General features: G+C 39.6%; 1 protein-coding gene across 1 annotated transcript in view; it reads right to left on the reverse strand.

Annotated features, from left to right (window-relative positions):
- The window catches only part of LOC134754584 (plexin domain-containing protein 2), a 58,473-nt gene that overhangs the window by 540 nt on the left and 37,851 nt on the right, over positions 1-20,082 (reverse strand). The window contains exons 7-11 of the mRNA XM_063690900.1: positions 19,774-19,980; positions 14,874-15,025; positions 12,655-12,727; positions 11,043-11,186; positions 1,810-1,988 (exon numbers count right to left, since the gene is read on the reverse strand). Coding sequence (XP_063546970.1) covers positions 1,810-1,988; positions 11,043-11,186; positions 12,655-12,727; positions 14,874-15,025; positions 19,774-19,980 — 755 coding nt within the window. The remainder of the gene's footprint in view (positions 1-1,809; positions 1,989-11,042; positions 11,187-12,654; positions 12,728-14,873; positions 15,026-19,773; positions 19,981-20,082) is intronic.

The following is a 20,082-nucleotide window of genomic DNA, read 5'->3' on the forward strand; positions in this document are numbered from 1 at the left end:
TAATCGCTTACTATCAGGTGATCCGTCTGCTCGTTTCCCTCCTATATCGCGATTCGCGCACACAGGGTTCCGTACTTTTTAGTATTTGTTGTTATAGCGGCAACAGAAATACATCATCTGTGAAAATTTCAACTGTCTAGCTATCACGGTTCATAAGATACAGCCTGGTGACAGACGGACAGCGGAGTCTTAGTAATAGGGTCCCGTTTTTACCCTTTGGGTACGGAACCCTAAATAAAGAAAAAAAAAAGACCGGTATCCCCTTCGGGGGTATTTCGTAAGGCTTTGCTTCTACCAAAGCCGTTGCTAACAAAAACCCTTTTTTATCGGCTTTTTAAGCGCTTCATAAAACGGGTAAGCTGATGCCCGTTCCTTAAGCGCTAACCTCTTGAAGGGGTATCGATTATAAATTATACGCTTATTCTATTTTCAACTTTCTATTCGTAAAAATAGAATCAAATATTGCTTATTTATGTATAAAGTGAAGGACTGGGTGTCTAGCAAGCACAGATGTCATAATTTTTTGAATTAGGAAGGGGATACCCTTTCATTTAGCGGCATCTCTGAAAGGGAAATCCCTTCCTAGAGCTAAGTCAAATGAACGGATAAGCAATTCAAAGGGAAAGCCAATCGTTAGGGCTTTTTGATAAACGAATTAAATGCAATACTCAATACTCAATATTTTATATTTTAGGGTTCCGTACCCAAAGGGTAAAAACGGGACCCTATTACTAATACTCCGCTGTCTGTCTGTCTGTCCGTCTGTCACCAGGCTGTATCTCACGAACCGTGATAGCTAGACAGTTGAAATTTTCACAGATGATGTATTTGTGTTGCCGCTATAACAACAAATATTAACATAATAAAATAAATATTTAAGTGGGGCTCCCATACAACAAACGTCGTTATTTTGCGTAATGGTACGGAACCCTTCGTGCGCGAGTCCGACTCGCACTTGGCCGGTTTTGACATTGGGGATCACGACCTCGAAATCACCCAGAATAATTAGTGACTAATTATTAGTCTAACGAGATTATTTTTAAGTAATTAGCAATACTTAATCATGTATTTTCTTAGATAAAGGTTACGTTCCCTATTAGCACCGATCGATGTCAGACGGATTAGATTAGTTATCCTTCACGATTTTGTCTCAATAATGTTATAATTATTATTTTTCGAAAAACTCGCGCGCCTAGATGTTGATGTAAACTTTAGCCAGTCTTCTCCGATACCACGGGGACAACGCCGTCCTCGAAACGTCGGAGGTAAATTTAAAACTTATTTTACGCGATTAAGTCCCGTCGTTGTGAATGAGTAAAAATCGTGAAAGTTTAAATCAGTGTAAATGTTATAATGTTTTCCATAGAATTATTAGTGAAATCAAAGATAGATATAACTCCGTAATAGATGGATACAGTCTAAGGAAAAAACGTGCCTCGAAAATCAAGAAAATTTGATTCTCGTTCAGAGGGCGCTACTAGTTTTGGCCTACAGTCGTATAGATGGCGTTGACAGTTTCGTTTGTTATTTAACAATTTTAACGCATATCAGTGATAGAACATGGGTCAAAATCATAAAAATAATTAATGCAAATAAAAAAAAACATTTATCCATATTTAAATACATTTTATCGCATTTTTATAAATCTTCATTTTTAGTTTTAAAGTGTGTCGACAGATGGCAGTGAATTTACTGGGGTTACAAAATTTACTATGACAGTACCGCTCTAGTATAAGTTACTCTATGGTGAAATTATTAGTGAAATTTTTCGGGGAAGAGGTGGACGGGTCCTGTTGTACAGTGACGTACCTTGATGAGCAGCTGCCCGCTCCTAGTATGAGGGTTCTTGAAAGCGTAGAGGATCCACGCTGCTAAAGCAGCAACTAGCGCTATGATAGCGATAGCGGAGACTGCTGCGCCGACCGGAGAGTTGCCGGCGGGCGGCGCGGGCGCAGGAGCTTTCACCGCTTGCCCGGACGGGACCACTTCTGTTGATGAAAACGAAGATAAAAATGTGGTATTTTCTATACTCATACTCATATCATCTTCCTCGCGTTGTCCCGGAATTTTGCCACGGCTCCATGGGAGCCTGGGGTCCGCTTGGCAACTAATCCCAAGAATTGGCGTAGGCACTAGTTTTTACGAAAGCGACTGCCATCTGACCGTCCAACCCAGAGGGGAAACTAGGCCTTGTCGGGATTAGTCCGGTTTCCTCACGATGTTTTCCTTCACCGAAAAGCGACTGGTAAATATCAAATGATATTTCGTACATAAGTTCCGAAAAACTCATTGGTACGAGCCGGGGTTTGAACCCGCGACCTCCGGATTGCAAGCCGCACGCTCTTACCGCTAGGCCACCAGCGCTCTCATACTCATATATTTGTTCATAATAATTCGTATTACATGTCACAATATTTTAAATTATTTACAAAATATGATTTGTATTGTAGTTAATGTAACATTTTACATAATAATATTAATAGGACTATTGTAGCCAATAAGCCTGACATTGTGATAATAGATCGATCGCAGCGCCGGGCCGTGCTCGTCGACATCACCATCCCCCATGATGAGAATCTCGTGAAAGCCGAGAAGGACAAGTCCAGTGAGTACCTAGACTTGGCTCACGAGATAACCGCCGTGTGGGATGTTGATTCGACGATCATTGTCCCGATAGTCGTTTCAGCGAACGGTCTCATAGCGAAGAGTCTCGACCAACCCCTTGAGAGACTCTCGCTAGGTGGTTGGATGCAGAAGGCGGTGATCTTGGACACGGCGCAGATAGTCCGTCGGTTCCTCTCTCTGCGGCCCTGACCACCGGCAGCTTGGGCCCTGCCCCGCTGCCGGCGGCACCCTAGGTTAGGTTTTTTATAATGTGTTTATATATTTTTTTTGTAATGTTTTGTAAGCGTTTTTATATTTTACTTTTATACTCATATTGTAAAAAGCTTAACTTAAGAAGAAAGATAAATAAATAATATAAAAATTAAAATAAATTAAATCTATGATTAGGAACTTATTTCGTACTCCATAAACTCATTAAAGCTATAAAAAGTGTGCTCGATAAAAAGGGACCTTATTGTCGATGGCGCTTACGCCATTATTAACGATGCTCCGGCGTAAGCGCCATCGACAATAAGGTCCCTTTTCATAGAAAATGCCCCAAATAAGTTTTTGGTATATTTTTAATTTTTAGGGTTCCGTACCTCAAAGGGAAAAAACGAAACCCTTATAGGATTACTCGTGCGTCTGTCTGTCCGTCTGTCACATCCTATTTTCTCCAAAAGTACTGGACCAATTAAGTTGAAATTTGGTACACATATGTAAATTTGTGACGCAAAGACGGACATGTAACGTAAACAAATGAATGTTAAAGATGGAGGCCACTTTTGGGGGATAAATGAGAAAATTAAAAAATAAAGTTTTTCAAACTATATATCAAATGAAAGATCTCATTTTAAGAATCTCAAATATATTTTTTTGTTATTGTAAAATAAATAGTTTAGAGGTTATTAAAGAAAATAGACAACAAAAATTACAATTCCCCCTTTATCTCCGAAACTACTGGGTCTAAAGTTTTGCAAAAAAATACACAAAATAGTTGTTTACCTATAGAAAACAGGAAAACCTATTAGAAATGTGCAGTCAAGCGTGAGTCGGACTTAATTACTTAGTTTTTGATCCTACCCCTACCGGTTTTTTAAAGACATTTCACTCACGTTTCACATAAAAAATACATTGTTAAAAATGTACGGAACCTTTGGAACGCGAGTCCGACTCGCACTTGGCCGGTTTTTGGTACAAGCTTTCATCGCTGACTGTATTTTACCGCTGGACGGGTTCGAACCCGAGCATTGACTAGTTGTTAGCAACATTAAAAATAAACTTATGTTCTTTATTTAAAATATGTGACAACAGTGATTTTCGTTACTATAGCGACCTCTTCAATTCTAGCCTTCAACATGTAACGTGCTTCTTAGAATAAATCTCTATTTTTCCATGATTTTTATCATTTAAATACATACAGTCCATTCCTACTCTCCACCTGACCCAGGCCAAGGCCGCTCCACTAGTGTTCTATTTCCCTGAGCTTATTTAGTGTTCCCTGAGCCAGAAGGCGAAAAATCTCCTTATGATCATGTTTTGCTTAAAGGCGTTGATATTCGTAGACGTGGAAAAAATATATGTAGTTCTGGACTATATTATCTGTAGCTGAGATAATTCGGAGGGCAAACTTACATTACATCCAGTAGCGCCTGGCAGACCGCGTGCTGGGCTGATGTGTGAAGATCCTCGGCTTTTTCGACAGCTGGCATATATCAGATAGGCACTGGGTTACGAAGGAGTCTTTGGTTGATTTTCACTTAAATTGCAGCGACAGAACTCGAAATATGAATTAGTTTAACCGGAGCGCGGCGCGGTGCGTGCGTTCGCTTTCAACGGCAGGAGAAGTTTTTTTTTCTTCACTAGGTGGCGCGTATGTCGATACCGCGCCGGAAAGCAGGGCTTTGGGACAAATGCAGTTGCCAACACAAAAATATCTTGCTAACATACATGAAAATTATATTCTTTCCTACTTGTGTTGCTTTGTATGTAAGAAAAAATACCTATTTAAATATGCATAGAAATTAATTATTACTTATCTGTTCCTCGCCGGAACATGCCGCTCACCTTAAAAGCACGTAGTGACTTTTAAAAGAACATGCGAAAGTTTAGCAAGATAAGAAACTTATACCTAACTTAAATGCTAACATTAAGAGTCGTAACGAATGTACGAATTATTCTAAGGGCAAGGGACAGACCTTAACTACGGGTCGTTTGAACAATGTGTTCCCACTTTTTAAAGTTACGACGCGAATAACTTGATCAGTGCCCGGATGGACAGCATGAACGCGCGCGAGTTTCCACTGTAACGGCGGCAAGTGGTCATCGCATACCACAACAACAATGCCTTCACGGATGGCGGGACCGCGATCTTGAAGCCACTTTGTACTCTGTTGCAGTTGATGGAGATATTCACGGCTCCATCTACGCCAGAAATGCTGGACAGCTTGTTGTACCCAGCGCCAACGCGTAAGACGATTAGGGTTGTCGTCGATCAAAGAAACGTCCGGTAGGGCCGTTAAGGGCTCTCCGATTAAGAAATGGGCCGGCGTAAGGGGCAACGGATCAGAAGAGTCCGAACTTAACACGCAGAGCGGACGACTGTTAAGTACCGCTTCAATTTGACAGGTCATAGTCTGAAAAGAGTCATACGTTTGCGCTTGTGTACCTATTACGCGATGTAAATGGGTTTTGAAACTCTTAACAGCCGCTTCGAATAGTCCACCGAAATGGCTAGCATACGGTGGCTGAAAATGCCAAGTTAATCCTTGTTTTAAGGTTTGTTGGTTGAGAACGCTCATGACCGAATCGTTACGTAAGAACGCGTATAATTCTTTAAGGTAATTATTACAACCAACAAAGTTACGTCCGCAATCGGTATATATATCTGTACAATATCCTCGACGGGACGTGAAACGTCGCAACGCGGCTAAAAAACCTTCAGTAGAAAGTTCAGAAACTACCTCGAGATGTACAGCCTTAACGCTCATACATACGAAAACCGCAACATAACATTTTATTATTTTTGCATTACGAACTTTATTAGCGCGAACGTAGAATGGCCCGCAAAAATCGCACGAAGTTTTACTAAATACGCGCGCGGGGCGCAAGCGAACCGAAGGTAGCATGCCCATACGAGGCTGGATGCGAGTGGGCCGTGCGCGGAAACATGGTATACAACGATGCACGCGCAGACGCACAATATCGCGACCCGAAATAATCCAATATCGCTGTAAAAGCGAGTTTTGCACGCACTGCGGACCGGCGTGCAATTCGTTTATATGAGCATCGTCAATAATAAGATTTGTAAGATGATGTCGTTTAGGTAAAATCAATTGATGTTTTGACTCATAAGGTAAAAACGATTTATGAATACGTCCGCCGACGCGTAATAATCCCTCACTATCTAGAATAGGTGCGAGACGCCGCAAACGTAAAGAAGGGGATTTATTTGACGAAATATTTTTAATGTCGTCATCGAACATTTGTTGTTGCGTAATGAATATAAGTCGTTTTAATGCAAAGTGGTACTCTGGTACGGTGACGTACTCAGGGAACGTTTGTATATGTTTTCTACATTTTTTATAGAAACGAAATATTAATGCCGTGACGCGAACTAATTTACCTAGCGACGAAAATCGCGTGATAAGGGTATCATCGTCCGGGGAAGTAGGCAGTGTGGACACACATGCGCAATGAACATTTGTTGATTCAATTTTATTACGTTTTTCCTCCGTTGTGTTTATTACCGGTTTTTGTATAGGCCAGGAGTCGTGACTTAGTTGGAGCCATGTAGGACCATGGAACCACAAGTCATTTTGTACGAGTGCGGCGGGCAGCAGACCGCGCGACGCCGGGTCAGCGCTGTTGTCAGGTGACGGGACGTGACGCCAGCAGCTCGCCGGGACACGGGACAAAATCTCACTGGTGCGGTTAGAGACAAACGTTTTCCATTCGTGCGGGGGTGACTTAAGCCACGCGAGCGCGACGGAACTATCTGACCACGCGTAAACTTGGTCGGGGCGAATGCGATCACCGTAAATACGTATTACTCGTTCTATCAATTTTGACAGGATCACGCATCCCATTAATTCCATTTTCGGGATAGTAAGGCGAAGCCGAAGTGGAGCTACGCGGGTCCGAGCTATAACTAAATAAGTTTGAACCTTGCCGGTATTGTCCGTAAGACGTATATAAACACATGCGGCATACGCAATTTGACTTGCATCTGCAAATCCGTGAATTTCGATTGAATCGAAGTCGTCAGTATTAAAAATATGACGCGGAAATGAAATTTGAGATAAGAGCGGGAGCTCGCGAACAAAACTCGTCCATGAGTTAACTATATCGATAGGGATTTCTGAGTCCCACGGAACCTTTGCTAACCATAGCAATTGAATTAAATGTTTGGCAAACAATGTTACCGGAGATAATAACCCGAGGGGGTCGTAAATTTTTGCAATTTCAGATAGGATTGCCCGCTTCGTACTGGCCTGAGAAGTACTCTGTACTTTGAAACTAAATGAGTCTGATCCCGGATTCCATTGAAGTCCAAGGACTTTGACCCCTTTATCATTTTCCATTTCGGCAAAATGAACATTTTCGCGCCGCTCACCATGAGAATCTGGGGATCGCGTAGCAGCGAGAATAGCGGGCGAGTTACTTTGCCATTTACGTAATTCGAACCCGGCCGTGGCACAAATACCTATCAGCTCCTGCTGCAGAGCGAGGGCCTCGGCTGTGGTATCTGCACCGGTTACCACATCGTCGACAAAGACGTCATTTAGTAAGACTGGTGAGGCGTGCGGGAAACGCTCAGCTTCGTCGTCAGCCAGCTGTTTTATTGTGCGTAATGCGAGATAAGGGGAACTACTTACACCGAATGTAACGGTACGAAGCCTATAATCGCGCAGAGGTTCCTCGGGCGATTGGCGCCAAAGGATGCGCTGAAAGTCCCTATCACTTTCACGCACAAGAATATTACGATACATCTGTTTGATGTCGGAACAAAATGCAATGTTATGCACTCGAAATTTTAGAAGAACGTCAACGATGTCTAAGTGTAACTTAGGACCCGTTAACAAAGTGTCGTTCAAGGAGTGTCCACTTGTCGTGCGACACCCCGCGTCGTAAACTACGCGCGTGCGGGTAGTTTCGGAAATTTTTGACACAGAATGGTGGGGTATGTAGTAACTCGCGCCAGCGGGGGGGTTATCGTCCGCGAGCTCCATGTGGTTAAGATCCACGTACTCTTGGAGGCAAGCGTGATAATCCGCCTTCAACTGGGGGTTACGTTCTAGACGGTATTCCAATTTATGGAATCGTGCTAAAGCAATTTGCCGAGACTCACCGAGCGGCGGTGCATCGGGCTTGAATGGCAGAGCGACAACGTATCGCCCTGTTTCATCGCGCGTATGCGTCTTTTGAAAAAAGGATTCGCATAGCTTTTCTTCGGGAGTGTAACTCCGCATCTCTGGTACTGACTCCAGCTCCCAAAACTTCTGAAGGTTGTCGTTGTCGAACGACGTAAAACAAGTATGGCGTGGAGTCGAAACATTGGAAGTAAAGTTCACTTTACCTCCTAGCAAATAACCAAACACACTATTTATTGCGGTGGGCGTTCCAGGTTGACCCCTGACAATGCCATCGCGAACAATATCCATGAAAATGTCCTCGCCGAGTATCATATCAACCGGCTGAGGTTTATGAAATTCAGGGTCGGCTAAATCGAGTCCCTGCAAATGAGGCCAATCAGCGAGAGGTGCTAGTGGTACACTAGGCATTTGGTGGGTTAACTTCGCCAGAATAGACGCCTCTAATGGAATAATAGGATTTTGTTTGCCCTTAGGCGAAATTGAGCACACAAAGGTACCCCTAGGTTTCAGCGGCAAGTCGCTGATACCGAGCAGCGGCTCGCTAACATGTTGCCGCGGCAAATTAAGGCGTTGCATACACGATTCTGTAATCAGAGCTGCTTGTGAACCCCCATCTAGCATACAGCGAATAGTAGCAATTTTATTGCCTTCGTAATAAAGGTCAACCAATGCTGTTGACAATAGAACCGTGCTAGGCAGCTTACCTAAAATGCCTAAACTCTGAGGTGCGTTTACGCCGTGGACTGCGGACAGTGCGGACGGGCTGCTCGTGCCAGGCTGCTCCGTAAGAGCGAGCGAAACAGCAACGAAATCCGCAGCTTCGTTGATAGGCGATCGCGGAATGTTTGATTCTAAATGAATCAACGTATGGTGTCGTTTATTACACTTACGACACTTAAAACTTGATCTACAATTCCTTAAGTCGTGCCCGGGGCATAAACAATTGTAACATACATTATTTGTTTGAACAAATGCAAATCTATCTTTAACTGATAAATCCAAAAACTGCAAACATTTACTAAGAGTGTGCATTCCTTTACACTTCAAGCAAGATCGAACCTTATTTGTATCGTCGTAAGGTCGACTTTGGGCTGACGCCGTACTAGTAGCAAACACATGTTTATTATGGCTTGATTGACTTGAATTTAAATTTGTGTTATTTTTACCACTTAAGGAATTGTTTCGAGTGGACTGTGTATTAGAAACTGAAATCATCTGTTCCGCCGAAAGTTCGCGTTCGAGGAAAGTAATTAGGCTTTGAACTTTAGGTATTTCACTCGGGTTGGTTATAGAACGTTCATATTCTTTTCGCGTATTGACGGGAATCTTACGTAATAATAAATTTAACAGAACGAAGTCCCATTCTTTAACCGGAAAGTCCATTACTTCCAACGCCTTTATGTTTTCCTGATAAACATTTAGTAAATTGCGGATAGCAACAGCTGACCGCGCGGAACAAATATCTATATCGAGCAACTTATCCAGATGTTGTGATGCAATAATGCGTTTATTGTCATAACGGGATTTTAGAATATCGAGCGCAATTGAATAATTACTTTCCGTTATGGGAATTGATTTAATCAGGTTATGTGGCTCGTTTTTGACTGAAAGTAACAAATACCTAAACTTCTCCGCATCCGTGTAGGCATTGTTATTGTGTACCAGCGATTGAAATAAATCGAAAAAGGCAGGCCAACCAGTCGGTTCGCCGTGATATTCGGGAAGCGATAGTTTAGGTAAATTTCGATAATCGTTTCTAAGCGTTTCGTTGGGGGTTAGCGCCCGACTAGCGCGACGCCTTTCCACGTCTACCTCCTTTAGGTTATTTAAATGGATAACTATCGCGTAATACAAGTCATTAAAATCGTTACGAATCTTAATATTAGCTTCTTTGTTGAAACTTTGCAATTTAATTAACGCTTTTTCGATTTTAGTTTGAATCTTAGTAAATTTTCGCTGATGCACAGTTAAATCTGTGGTTCTTGAACGAAATTGATCTGTATTTGTCGCTGCGAATTGTAATGTTCTCTTTAATTCGTCGAGAATTAAATCTCGTTCGAATATGTCTTGTGTAATACACAATGTGTCGGCTTCAGTAAGGCCTTCTGTAGGGTTAGGAACCATTTTGCGAAGCAAAGATGGCGGAAATGACAATACTAAATTGAACTACAAACGTGTCTTAACGCAAAACTGGGTACGTAATACCGCAAAATACAAGAGCAACACAAACAGAGAAAGAAATATCCGGCTCGAACGGATCAAAAAACTATGTAGCTGAGATAATTCGGAGGGCAAACTTACATTACATCCAGTAGCGCCTGGCAGACCGCGTGCTGGGCTGATGTGTGAAGATCCTCGGCTTTTTCGACAGCTGGCATATATCAGATAGGCACTGGGTTACGAAGGAGTCTTTGGTTGATTTTCACTTAAATTGCAGCGACAGAACTCGAAATATGAATTAGTTTAACCGGAGCGCGGCGCGGTGCGTGCGTTCGCTTTCAACGGCAGGAGAAGTTTTTTTTTCTTCACTAGGTGGCGCGTATGTCGATACCGCGCCGGAAAGCAGGGCTTTGGGACAAATGCAGTTGCCAACACAAAAATATCTTGCTAACATACATGAAAATTATATTCTTTCCTACTTGTGTTGCTTTGTATGTAAGAAAAAATACCTATTTAAATATGCATAGAAATTAATTATTACTTATCTGTTCCTCGCCGGAACATTATCTTTAATATCATAGCTTCCGATACACGAATTATGACACTTCGCTCGATACAATTAATTCCCAAAGTAACCTCTAACTCGGACTTTTAATCCAACTTTACTCGGTTATTTATTATGTGATATAATAAACAAAAAAAGAAGAAAAAACAATCTTAACTTAAATAGTAATTTCATAGCTTTCGAATTTCGATATTGTAGGGTAAAGTTTTTAAAATAAATAAAAATTGACAAGATTTGATCAAAATGGACAATTGGCGCGCATGCTCTTTCCCGTTCTTTCTTGCGAAATGTGACAGAGACAGCGGCAAACCGATGAACGGCCAAATAAAGGGCTATACCTGGCTGTGTGTTGATGACGGCCTCGTGCCGGCTCGGTTCGCCATCAGTGACGTACACGGTGCCGGTGACGTCGGTGCCGTTGTGCTGCGGGTTAGGGCTGGCTGGACATTGGCTGTCGTTCACGATTTGAGTTTTGTCACATGCTTAAAAAAAAAAAAAAAAAAATTTTTTTATTATACTGATACATAACCATCAAGAATTTGAGACTATATTTGAGGATAATTTGAAAATTAAATGAGGCATTTTATATGAAAAGGGAATTATTAAACATATTAGTAACGGGTCACTCACGTATTTTAAGTCGAAAACGCTCGACATGTTTTACTCCGTACCGAGTAGCGTCATCAGGAGCTTGCGTCGACGGTGACCCGTTACTAATATGTTTAATATGTCTGTCTCACGGAAGTTTTGTTATGAAAAGGGATCTTATTGTCGATGGCCCTTACGCCGCACAGCGTCGCGCGGCATTGTATTTATATCGGAGCATCGTTTATAATGGCGTAAGCGCCATCGACAATAAGGTCCCTTTTTATAGAAAATACCACAAATATAGATAAGGCCACTATTGCCATTAACTTATATTTTTCTATATGGATTTGAAATAATTTATTTCATGTAACTGTGACACATACATTTTGTTAGTAAAAAAACAGTTTCAAATGGGTTTCAAAAGTGTTATTGAAACCCTTTTGAAACTATATATATTATATTAGCTTTTGCCCGCGACTTCGTCTGCGTGGACTTAGTAACCCCAGCTAGAGTAAGAATAGCGCCTGGAGAAAGTCTTATAGCAATTATTCAATTTGAGCATATTATGCACACAAATTAGCAGACACTTCATTATCTCAATTCCACCCCGCTTTTTACTTTCTTAAGGGATGATTTTCGGGATAAAAACTATCCTATGTCCTTCTCAGGGACTCAACCTATCTCTATGCCAAATTTCATCTAAATCGATTCAGTGGTTTAAGCGTGAAGAGGGAACACACAGACAGACAGACTTTCGCATTTATAATATTAGTATGGATGAGTGGGACATAATTTTTGTTTGACATAATTGTTGAAAGTCATAATGTAATGATTGTCATATTATCATTCGTCATGTGGTATTTTCTATAAAAAGGGACCATATTGTCGATGGCGCTTACGCCATTATAAACGATGCTCCGATATAAATACAATGCCGCGCAACGCTGTGCGGCGTAAGCGCCATTGACAAAAGGTCCCTTTTATTATTTATTTATTTTAAACTTTATTCCACATAAAAAGTGTACAACAGGCGGACTTAATGCCATTATAGGCATTCTCTACCAGTCAACCATCACATAGAAAATGCCCCAAATTGTCTTTGGTTACCGCGATAGTTACTCACGAAATAAAACTATGAAAATGGATTATATCGCGTATATTGAATTTATAATACATCCCGACGTTTCAATATACGCGATACAATCCGTTTTCATAGTTTTATTTCATTCGACACTAAAAATTATTTTGGCTTATCAGAAAAAAAAGGCTGCTTCAGCAGTTTTGCGTGGTGACTGTGGGGAGACAGTGGTAGGGTCCCGTTGGCAGTGCCAACTTGGCACCCATTAAGTACAGAACCCTTACCTCTCAGCACCCAGTCCTGTTTGTTCCTGTCAGTGCCACTGGAGCACTTCTTTAGCGCCTCGCACCACGAGCACTGGAAAAATAAACACCCTTGAACTCAAAATCACATACAACTCGCTTCCTGCTGAGTTAATAGGGTAAACTGCAATGTTCTGCCACCAGTATGTAGCACTAGCTTTTTTAGCAAAGAGGATATAATAGGATAGAGCGGTACTGTCATAGTAAATTTCGTAACCACAGTAAATTCACTGCCATCTATCGACACACTTTAAAACTAAAAGTGAAGATTTATAAAAATACGATAAAATGTATTTAAATATGGATAAATGATCTTTTTATATGCATTAATTATTTTTATATGATTCTGACCCATGTTCTTTCACTGATATGCGTATACCCTCTATACGAGAGTAGGCCAAAGGTAGTGGCGCCATCTGATCGAGAATCAAATTTTCGTTATTTTCGAGGCACGTTTTTTCCTTAGACTGTATCCATCTATTACGGAGTTAAAATATCTATCTTTGCTTTTTAGTAAACCATAGAGTAACTTATACATACTGTACCTTTAACAGGTTTTTGACAAGTTTTCGGAGATAATAAAATATGACATTAATGTATCAAGGCGGTTTGTTTACAGAGGACCTACCGGGAAACGAGAATCCGAAATTTCTGCCTGCCTCTTTATCGCTCGAATATGCAAGTGAGAAAGATGTTTCATAACGAAATTTCGATTTTCTTGTTTCACGATAGACCCTCAGATTGTGGTAGTGGCGCCACCTACGCAGTTTCGCGTAATATTCCCTATTGAATCAAGCGACACACACAACACTCGATAAAAAACTCAAAACACTTTTAACCGAACTGGCGTGATATAACGTCGCCAACAAAAAAATACCTATTTGTAAAATTTACGAAAATATTAATTATTAAGTAATTATTTAATTTAATTTAATTATATGACAAGTAAAATACTAATATTAATATCTGAATCTGGATCTAAACCTCCGTGCCGTTGAACACATACAGGGTGGCCAAAAAATATGTGTATTCCCGTTGCCAGGGACGTTTCGGGATTATACTGAGCAACTTTTACTATGGAACCAACCACGAAATCGCGAATTTTTTTTTTCCATCCCATAGAAATTGGACCAGCCAAAATGTATGAAACAGGCAAAAAAAAATCGCGATTTCGGGGTTGGTAAAATTGCTCAGTATAATACCAAAACCTCCCTGGCAACTGGAATGCACATATGTGGTATCTTCTATAAAAAGGGACCTTATTGTCGATGGCGCTTACGCCATTATAAACGATGCTCCGATATGGTGTGTTACTAGTGATGTTGTGTCTTGTTGGTCACGCGGTTGTATTCGTAGATCTAACACACATACATACATAGACTGATAAACACATATCGGGTTTATACTAAAGACACACTCACATTAAACTCCGTATCGTGATTGGTGCATTCCTCGCAAGTGTTGTATTGGAGACAGGTCGGTAACGCAATCATCTTGAGTAGGGTGTTACTGGTGATGTTGTGACTTTTGTAGGTCACGCGGTTGTATTCGTAGATCTAACACACATACATACAGACTGATAAACAAATATCGGGTTTATACTTAAGACACACTCACATTAAACTCCGTATCGTGATTGGTGCATTCCTCGCAAGTGTTGTATTGGAGACAGGTCGGTAACGCAATCATCTTGAGTAGGGTGTTACTGGTGATGTTGTGACTTTTGTAGGTCACGCAGTTGTATTCGTAGATCTAACACACATACATACATAGACTGATAAACAAATATCGGGTTTAAACTTAAGACACACTCACATTAAACTCCGTCTCGTGATTGGTGCATTCCTCGCAAGTGTTTTGGAGACAGGTCGGTAGAGCGATCATCTTGAGCAGTGTTACTGGTGATGTAGTGACTTTTGAAGGTGACGCGGTTGTATTCGTAGATCGAACACACATACATACATCGACTGATAAACACATATCGGGTTTATACTAAAGACACACTCACATTAAACTCCGTCTCGTGATTGGTGCATTCCTCGCAAGTGTTTTGGAGACAGGTCGGTAGAGCGATCATCTTGAGCAGTGTTACTGGTGATGTTGTGACTTTTGTAGGTCACGCGGTCGTATTCGTAGATCGAACACACATACATACATAGACTGATAAACACATATCGGGTTTATACTAAAGACACACTCACATTAAACTCCGTCTCGTGATTGGTGCATTCCTCGCAAGTGTTGTACTGGAGACAGGTCGGTAACGCGATCATCTTGAGTAGGGTGTTACTGGTGATGTTGTGTCCCTTGTAGGTCACGCGGTGGTATTCGTATATCGTCTTCCTTCGGACGTCTACAGAAAATATAAGGTTAACCCTTTGAATGACACGGCTATTATACAATATGACCGACATATTCGCTAGCGTGTGCGTAACTGCGTAAACTTTCTATTGCAACTCGCTCGTACTGGCATATTAGTGTAAGCGAGATGTAGAAAGTAAATTACGCAGACATTAGCGAATACGTCACTGTCAAATTAGTGACAACTTGACAAGCTCGTGGTCGCCGGCAAGCTCGGTTCTCCATACAAACGTAGTTAAGCTCTCATTTTAAAACGAGTACCTAGATTGTTCTGAAACTTTGTACTTACAATAGGATGAGGTATATCTATGTCTGTAATTACTTTATATGGCTTCAGATATCATAAAAAAATACAGCGAATTTAAGTTTTTCATACAAATTTTAATGTATGGGAAGGTGAAATTAGGCCGAGCTTGCCGGGGACTTAATAGTGCTTTCATCAATCCTGTTATGATGATGATATAGTCAGCATTAGCCCTATATTTGTGTGCTACCCTCTATCCTATATATCGCTAAAATAAAATGTAACAACTAAAGCAGATACGAATGTCGACACATAGAAATGTTCGTTGTGACGTATATATAGGTAGTATAAATAATGGGTCATTTGATGTAAAAATATGATTGCAAAAATGATATTTATAATTTATAATATTATTTCATTATTATTTTTTAAGGAGTAAGTAGGATATGTATATTTTATGTTATTTGTGCCCAGAATCATGAACTGATTGCATGCTCCTAGCATAGAGTAACTTATACTAGAGCGGTACTGTCATAGTAAATTTTGTAACCCCAGTAAATTCACTGCCATCTGTCGACACACTTTAAAATTAAAAATAAATACGGATATTACGACTGTCCAGAACTAAGCGATCTGTTCGCTCGAAACTCAAACACGCGCACAAGAGGACACAACCTTAAACTAATAACAACAAAGCACAAAACAAATATCGGCAAACACTTTATTGCAAACCGAGTAGTAAAGGCTTGGAACAAATTACCCTCAGAAGTTGTGAACTCTGCAAGTGTTAATCAATTTAAAAATAGACTAGACAAACTATGCTAACTGTGCTAAGTGAACTATGATTTAGACGTACCAGCATCAGCTGCCTGTCTAAAATGAAATAATAATAATAATATTTATAAAAATACGATAAAATGTATTTAAATATAGATAAATGATTTTTTTTATTTGCATTAATTATTTTTATGATTTTGACCCATGTTCTTTCACTGATATGCGTTAAAATTGTTAAATAACAAACGAAACCGTCAACGCCATCTATACGACAGTTGGCCAAAGCTAGTAGCGCCCTCTGAACGAGAATCAAATTTTCTTGATTTTCGAGGCACGTTTTTTCCTTAGACTGTATCCATCTATTAAGGAGTTATATCTATCTTTGCTCCTAGGAAAGAAACAATGTCCCAAAATTTTCATACATTTTACGTACTTTCCATTTCGTTACCGCCGTACTCGGCCGTGCAGTGTTTGAAAAATGGTAACGGAATGGAAAAATAAAACTAGGGACGCTTTTTTCCTCCTAGTAGTAACGAAGGAGCTCGTGATTCTGAGTAGGAAAAACATTAAATTTACCTATTTTGGAAAAAAAAAACCAGTGCATCACTACAGAAAAAAATGCCCAAAAGGGTATCTAGATACACTCAAAAATATATCAAAAATATATATAGTGAGATGATGGATGATATTGATAGGCATTCCAGCACTTGCATTTGACTTAACATGACTATCTGTATTTTACTTTATATATATTTTGTATTTGTATACAAACTATTAGTTTAATTATTCGGCGTATCATAGAGTAACTTATACTAGAGCGGTACTGTCATAGTAAATTTTGTAACCCCAGTAAATTCACTGCCATCTGTCGACACACAATAAAACTAAAAATGAAGATTTATAAAAATACGATAGAATGTATTTAATTTAGATAAATGATTTTTTTTATTTGCATTAATTATTTTTATGATTTTGACCCATGTTCTTTCACTGATATGCGTTAAAATTGTTAAATAACAAACGAAACGATCAACGCCATCTTTACGACTGTAGGCCAAAACTAGTAGCGCCCTCTGAACGAGAATCAAATTTTCTTGATTTTCGAGGCACGTTTTTTCCTTAGACTGTATCTATCTATTACGGAGTTATATCTATCTTTGGGCGTATGCTGTGATGCCGTGTAAATATATTTGAAAAAAAAAAAAAAAAGAATATCTAAGATTTAAATTTAAACTAGAAAAATGATATATGAGGGCAAATAAAGAATATGATTTAAGTGACAATTAAAGCTTGTAATTCAATGTGGAAAAAAGATGGCAGCAACAAAGTATGAGAAAGCCACTGTGAATGCCATATTTTCATAGAAATTTGACGTTCATAGTGGCACTGTACACTCTGTCACTTGCTAAGTCAGTGCAGAACTCTGATGGACTGTATGTGTCTTATGCGCCTTAAAATAAGAGCTATATTTGAAAGCTATACAGAAATACACAACGTCGCTACAGTAATAGTCTGATATGTGACGTTTTTAACCAAAAGGTACCACATTGTCGCTTGTCGATAAGGTTGATTTCTAATTGAAGCTATATGGCAATAGCGCCTTACTTACAAGCGACAATAAGTACCCTTTTGGTTGAAAATGGCACAATTGTATTTACGTATTTCATGATTTCGGTGGCCCTTCGCGTTGAAACTGAACTGCTGGTCTTTGTGGCATTTCGGTGGCACGCCTGAATGCCAAAACATGTTTTATAAAAAACCGGCCAAGTGCGAGTCGGACCCGCGCACGAAGGGTTCCGTACCATTGAGCAAAAAACGGCAAAAAAATCACGTTTGTTGTATGGGAGCCCCACTTAAATATTTATTTTATTCTGTTTTTAGTATTTGTTGTTATAGCGGCAACAGAAATACATCATCTGTGAAAATTTCAAATGTCTAGCTATCACGGTTCATGAGATACAGCCTGGTGACAGACGGATGGACAGCGGAGTCTTAGTAATAAACTAGCTGTGGTCCACGACTTTGTTCGCGTGGATTTATTTCCCAATACACAATTTCAACCCCTTTTGGACCCTATTAAGGGATGAATTTTCAAAGCACTGAAATTATTTTTCTGATTTTCTAATTATTGATTCTTCCTACGAATTTAAAATCCCTACTCGAATCTTTCCAGTTACAAACTTTCAACTCCCCTTTAATCCGCTTAGGGGATGTTTTTTTTAAACGCTAAAATAATTTTCTTTTGCTGTTATGAAATCCGGCCATTTTGCATTTTAGTCATTTGCACAACCTAGTCATTTTGCATTTAATTACGAAACTTAGTCATCTAGCCTTAACCTTTTTTGTTAATTTTGCTGACAGACAGACAAACAAATACTCACAGAACATCATCCTGTCAGTGAGATAGGCGTCAGAGATCCCCACTTTGACAGGGTGCTCGTTATCATTGATCAATTGCACCGGAATCGGTATATCTTTGTACGCGAACGTAATGTCCCCGTTCTTATACAGGTTGGCTTCTAATTCTAATATACACTCTATGGTATTTTAGTGACTTCTAATATTTTTCAATAATATCTATGAAACTTAGTTTATTCTATGAATTGCATTAGTTTTGTTAGGCAATTTAGTCATTAACAAACCTAATAATTTTTCCTTTTGTTCACCATTATTTAGCCGTCATTACGCAACTTAGCAATTTTGCTAAGTTAGTCATTAAAAAACCCAAATAATTTTGCATTTTAGTCATTTTGCATGTGCATCAATATTTAGCAGTCATTACGCAACTTAGTAATTTTGCTAAGTTAGTCATTTAAAAACCTACTAATTTTGCATTTTAGTCATTATACTATCGCCATTTTGTCTCTAATTAAGCAAACTAGTAATTTTGCATTTACTATTGTACTTAGTAGTTATTTTGCCGCGTTTAGACTATAGACAGACAGACAAATACTCACAGAACATCATCCTGTCAGTGAGATAGGCGTCAGAGATCCCCACTTTGACAGGGTGCTCGTTATCATTGATCAATTGCACCGGAATCGGTATATCCTTGTACGCGAACGTAATGTCCCCGTTCTTATACAGGGTGGCTTCTAATTCTTATATACACTATGGTATTTTAGTGACTTCTAATATTTTTCAATAATATCTATGAAACTTAGTTTATTCTATGAATTGCATTAGTTGTGTTAGGCAACTTAGTCATTAACAAACCTAATAATTTTTCGTTTTGTTCACCATTATTTAGCCGTCATTACGCAACTTAGCAATTTTGCTAAGTTAGTCATTAAAAAACCCAAAAAATTTGCGTTTTAGTCATTTTGCATGTGCACCATTATTTAGCCGTCATTACGCAACTTAGCAATTTTGCTAAGTTAGTCATTAAAAACTAATAATTTTGCATTTTAGTCATTTTGCAAGTGCACCATTATTTAGCCGTCATTACGCAACTTAGCAATTTTGCTAAGTTAGTCATTAAAAAACCCAAATAATTTTGCATTTTAGTCATTTTGCATGTGCATCAATATTTAGCAGTCATTACGCAACTTAGTAATTTTGCTAAGTTAGTCATTAAAAAACCTACTAATTTTGCATTTTAGTCATTATACTATCGCCATTTTGTCTCTAATTAAGCAATCTAGTCATTTTGCGTTTATTATTGTACTTAGTAGTTATTTTGCCGCGTTTAGACTATAGAGAGACAGAAAAATACTCACAGAACATCATCCTGTCAGTGAGATAGGCGTCAGAGATCCCCACTTTGACCGGGTGCTCGTTATCATTGATCAATTGCACCGGAATCGGTATATCCTTGTACGCGAACGTAATGTCCCCGTTCTTATACAGGGTGGCGGCAAACGTGAAGTTCTTCGTTTTGTCCTCGCGGAGATTCACGTTTTCCCAGAGAGCAGTGAATTTCTCGCCTGTGGATGAAATATTAACTCAATAGTTTGAACATTCAGCGTCAAATACTTTGTGGAAACCAAAGTAGTCAGATAGTTCGGTGCACCATATAATTATTTAGT

This window comes from Cydia strobilella, chromosome Z, assembly GCF_947568885.1.
Source record: "Cydia strobilella chromosome Z, ilCydStro3.1, whole genome shotgun sequence".
Lineage (NCBI taxonomy): Eukaryota > Metazoa > Arthropoda > Insecta > Lepidoptera > Tortricidae > Cydia > Cydia strobilella.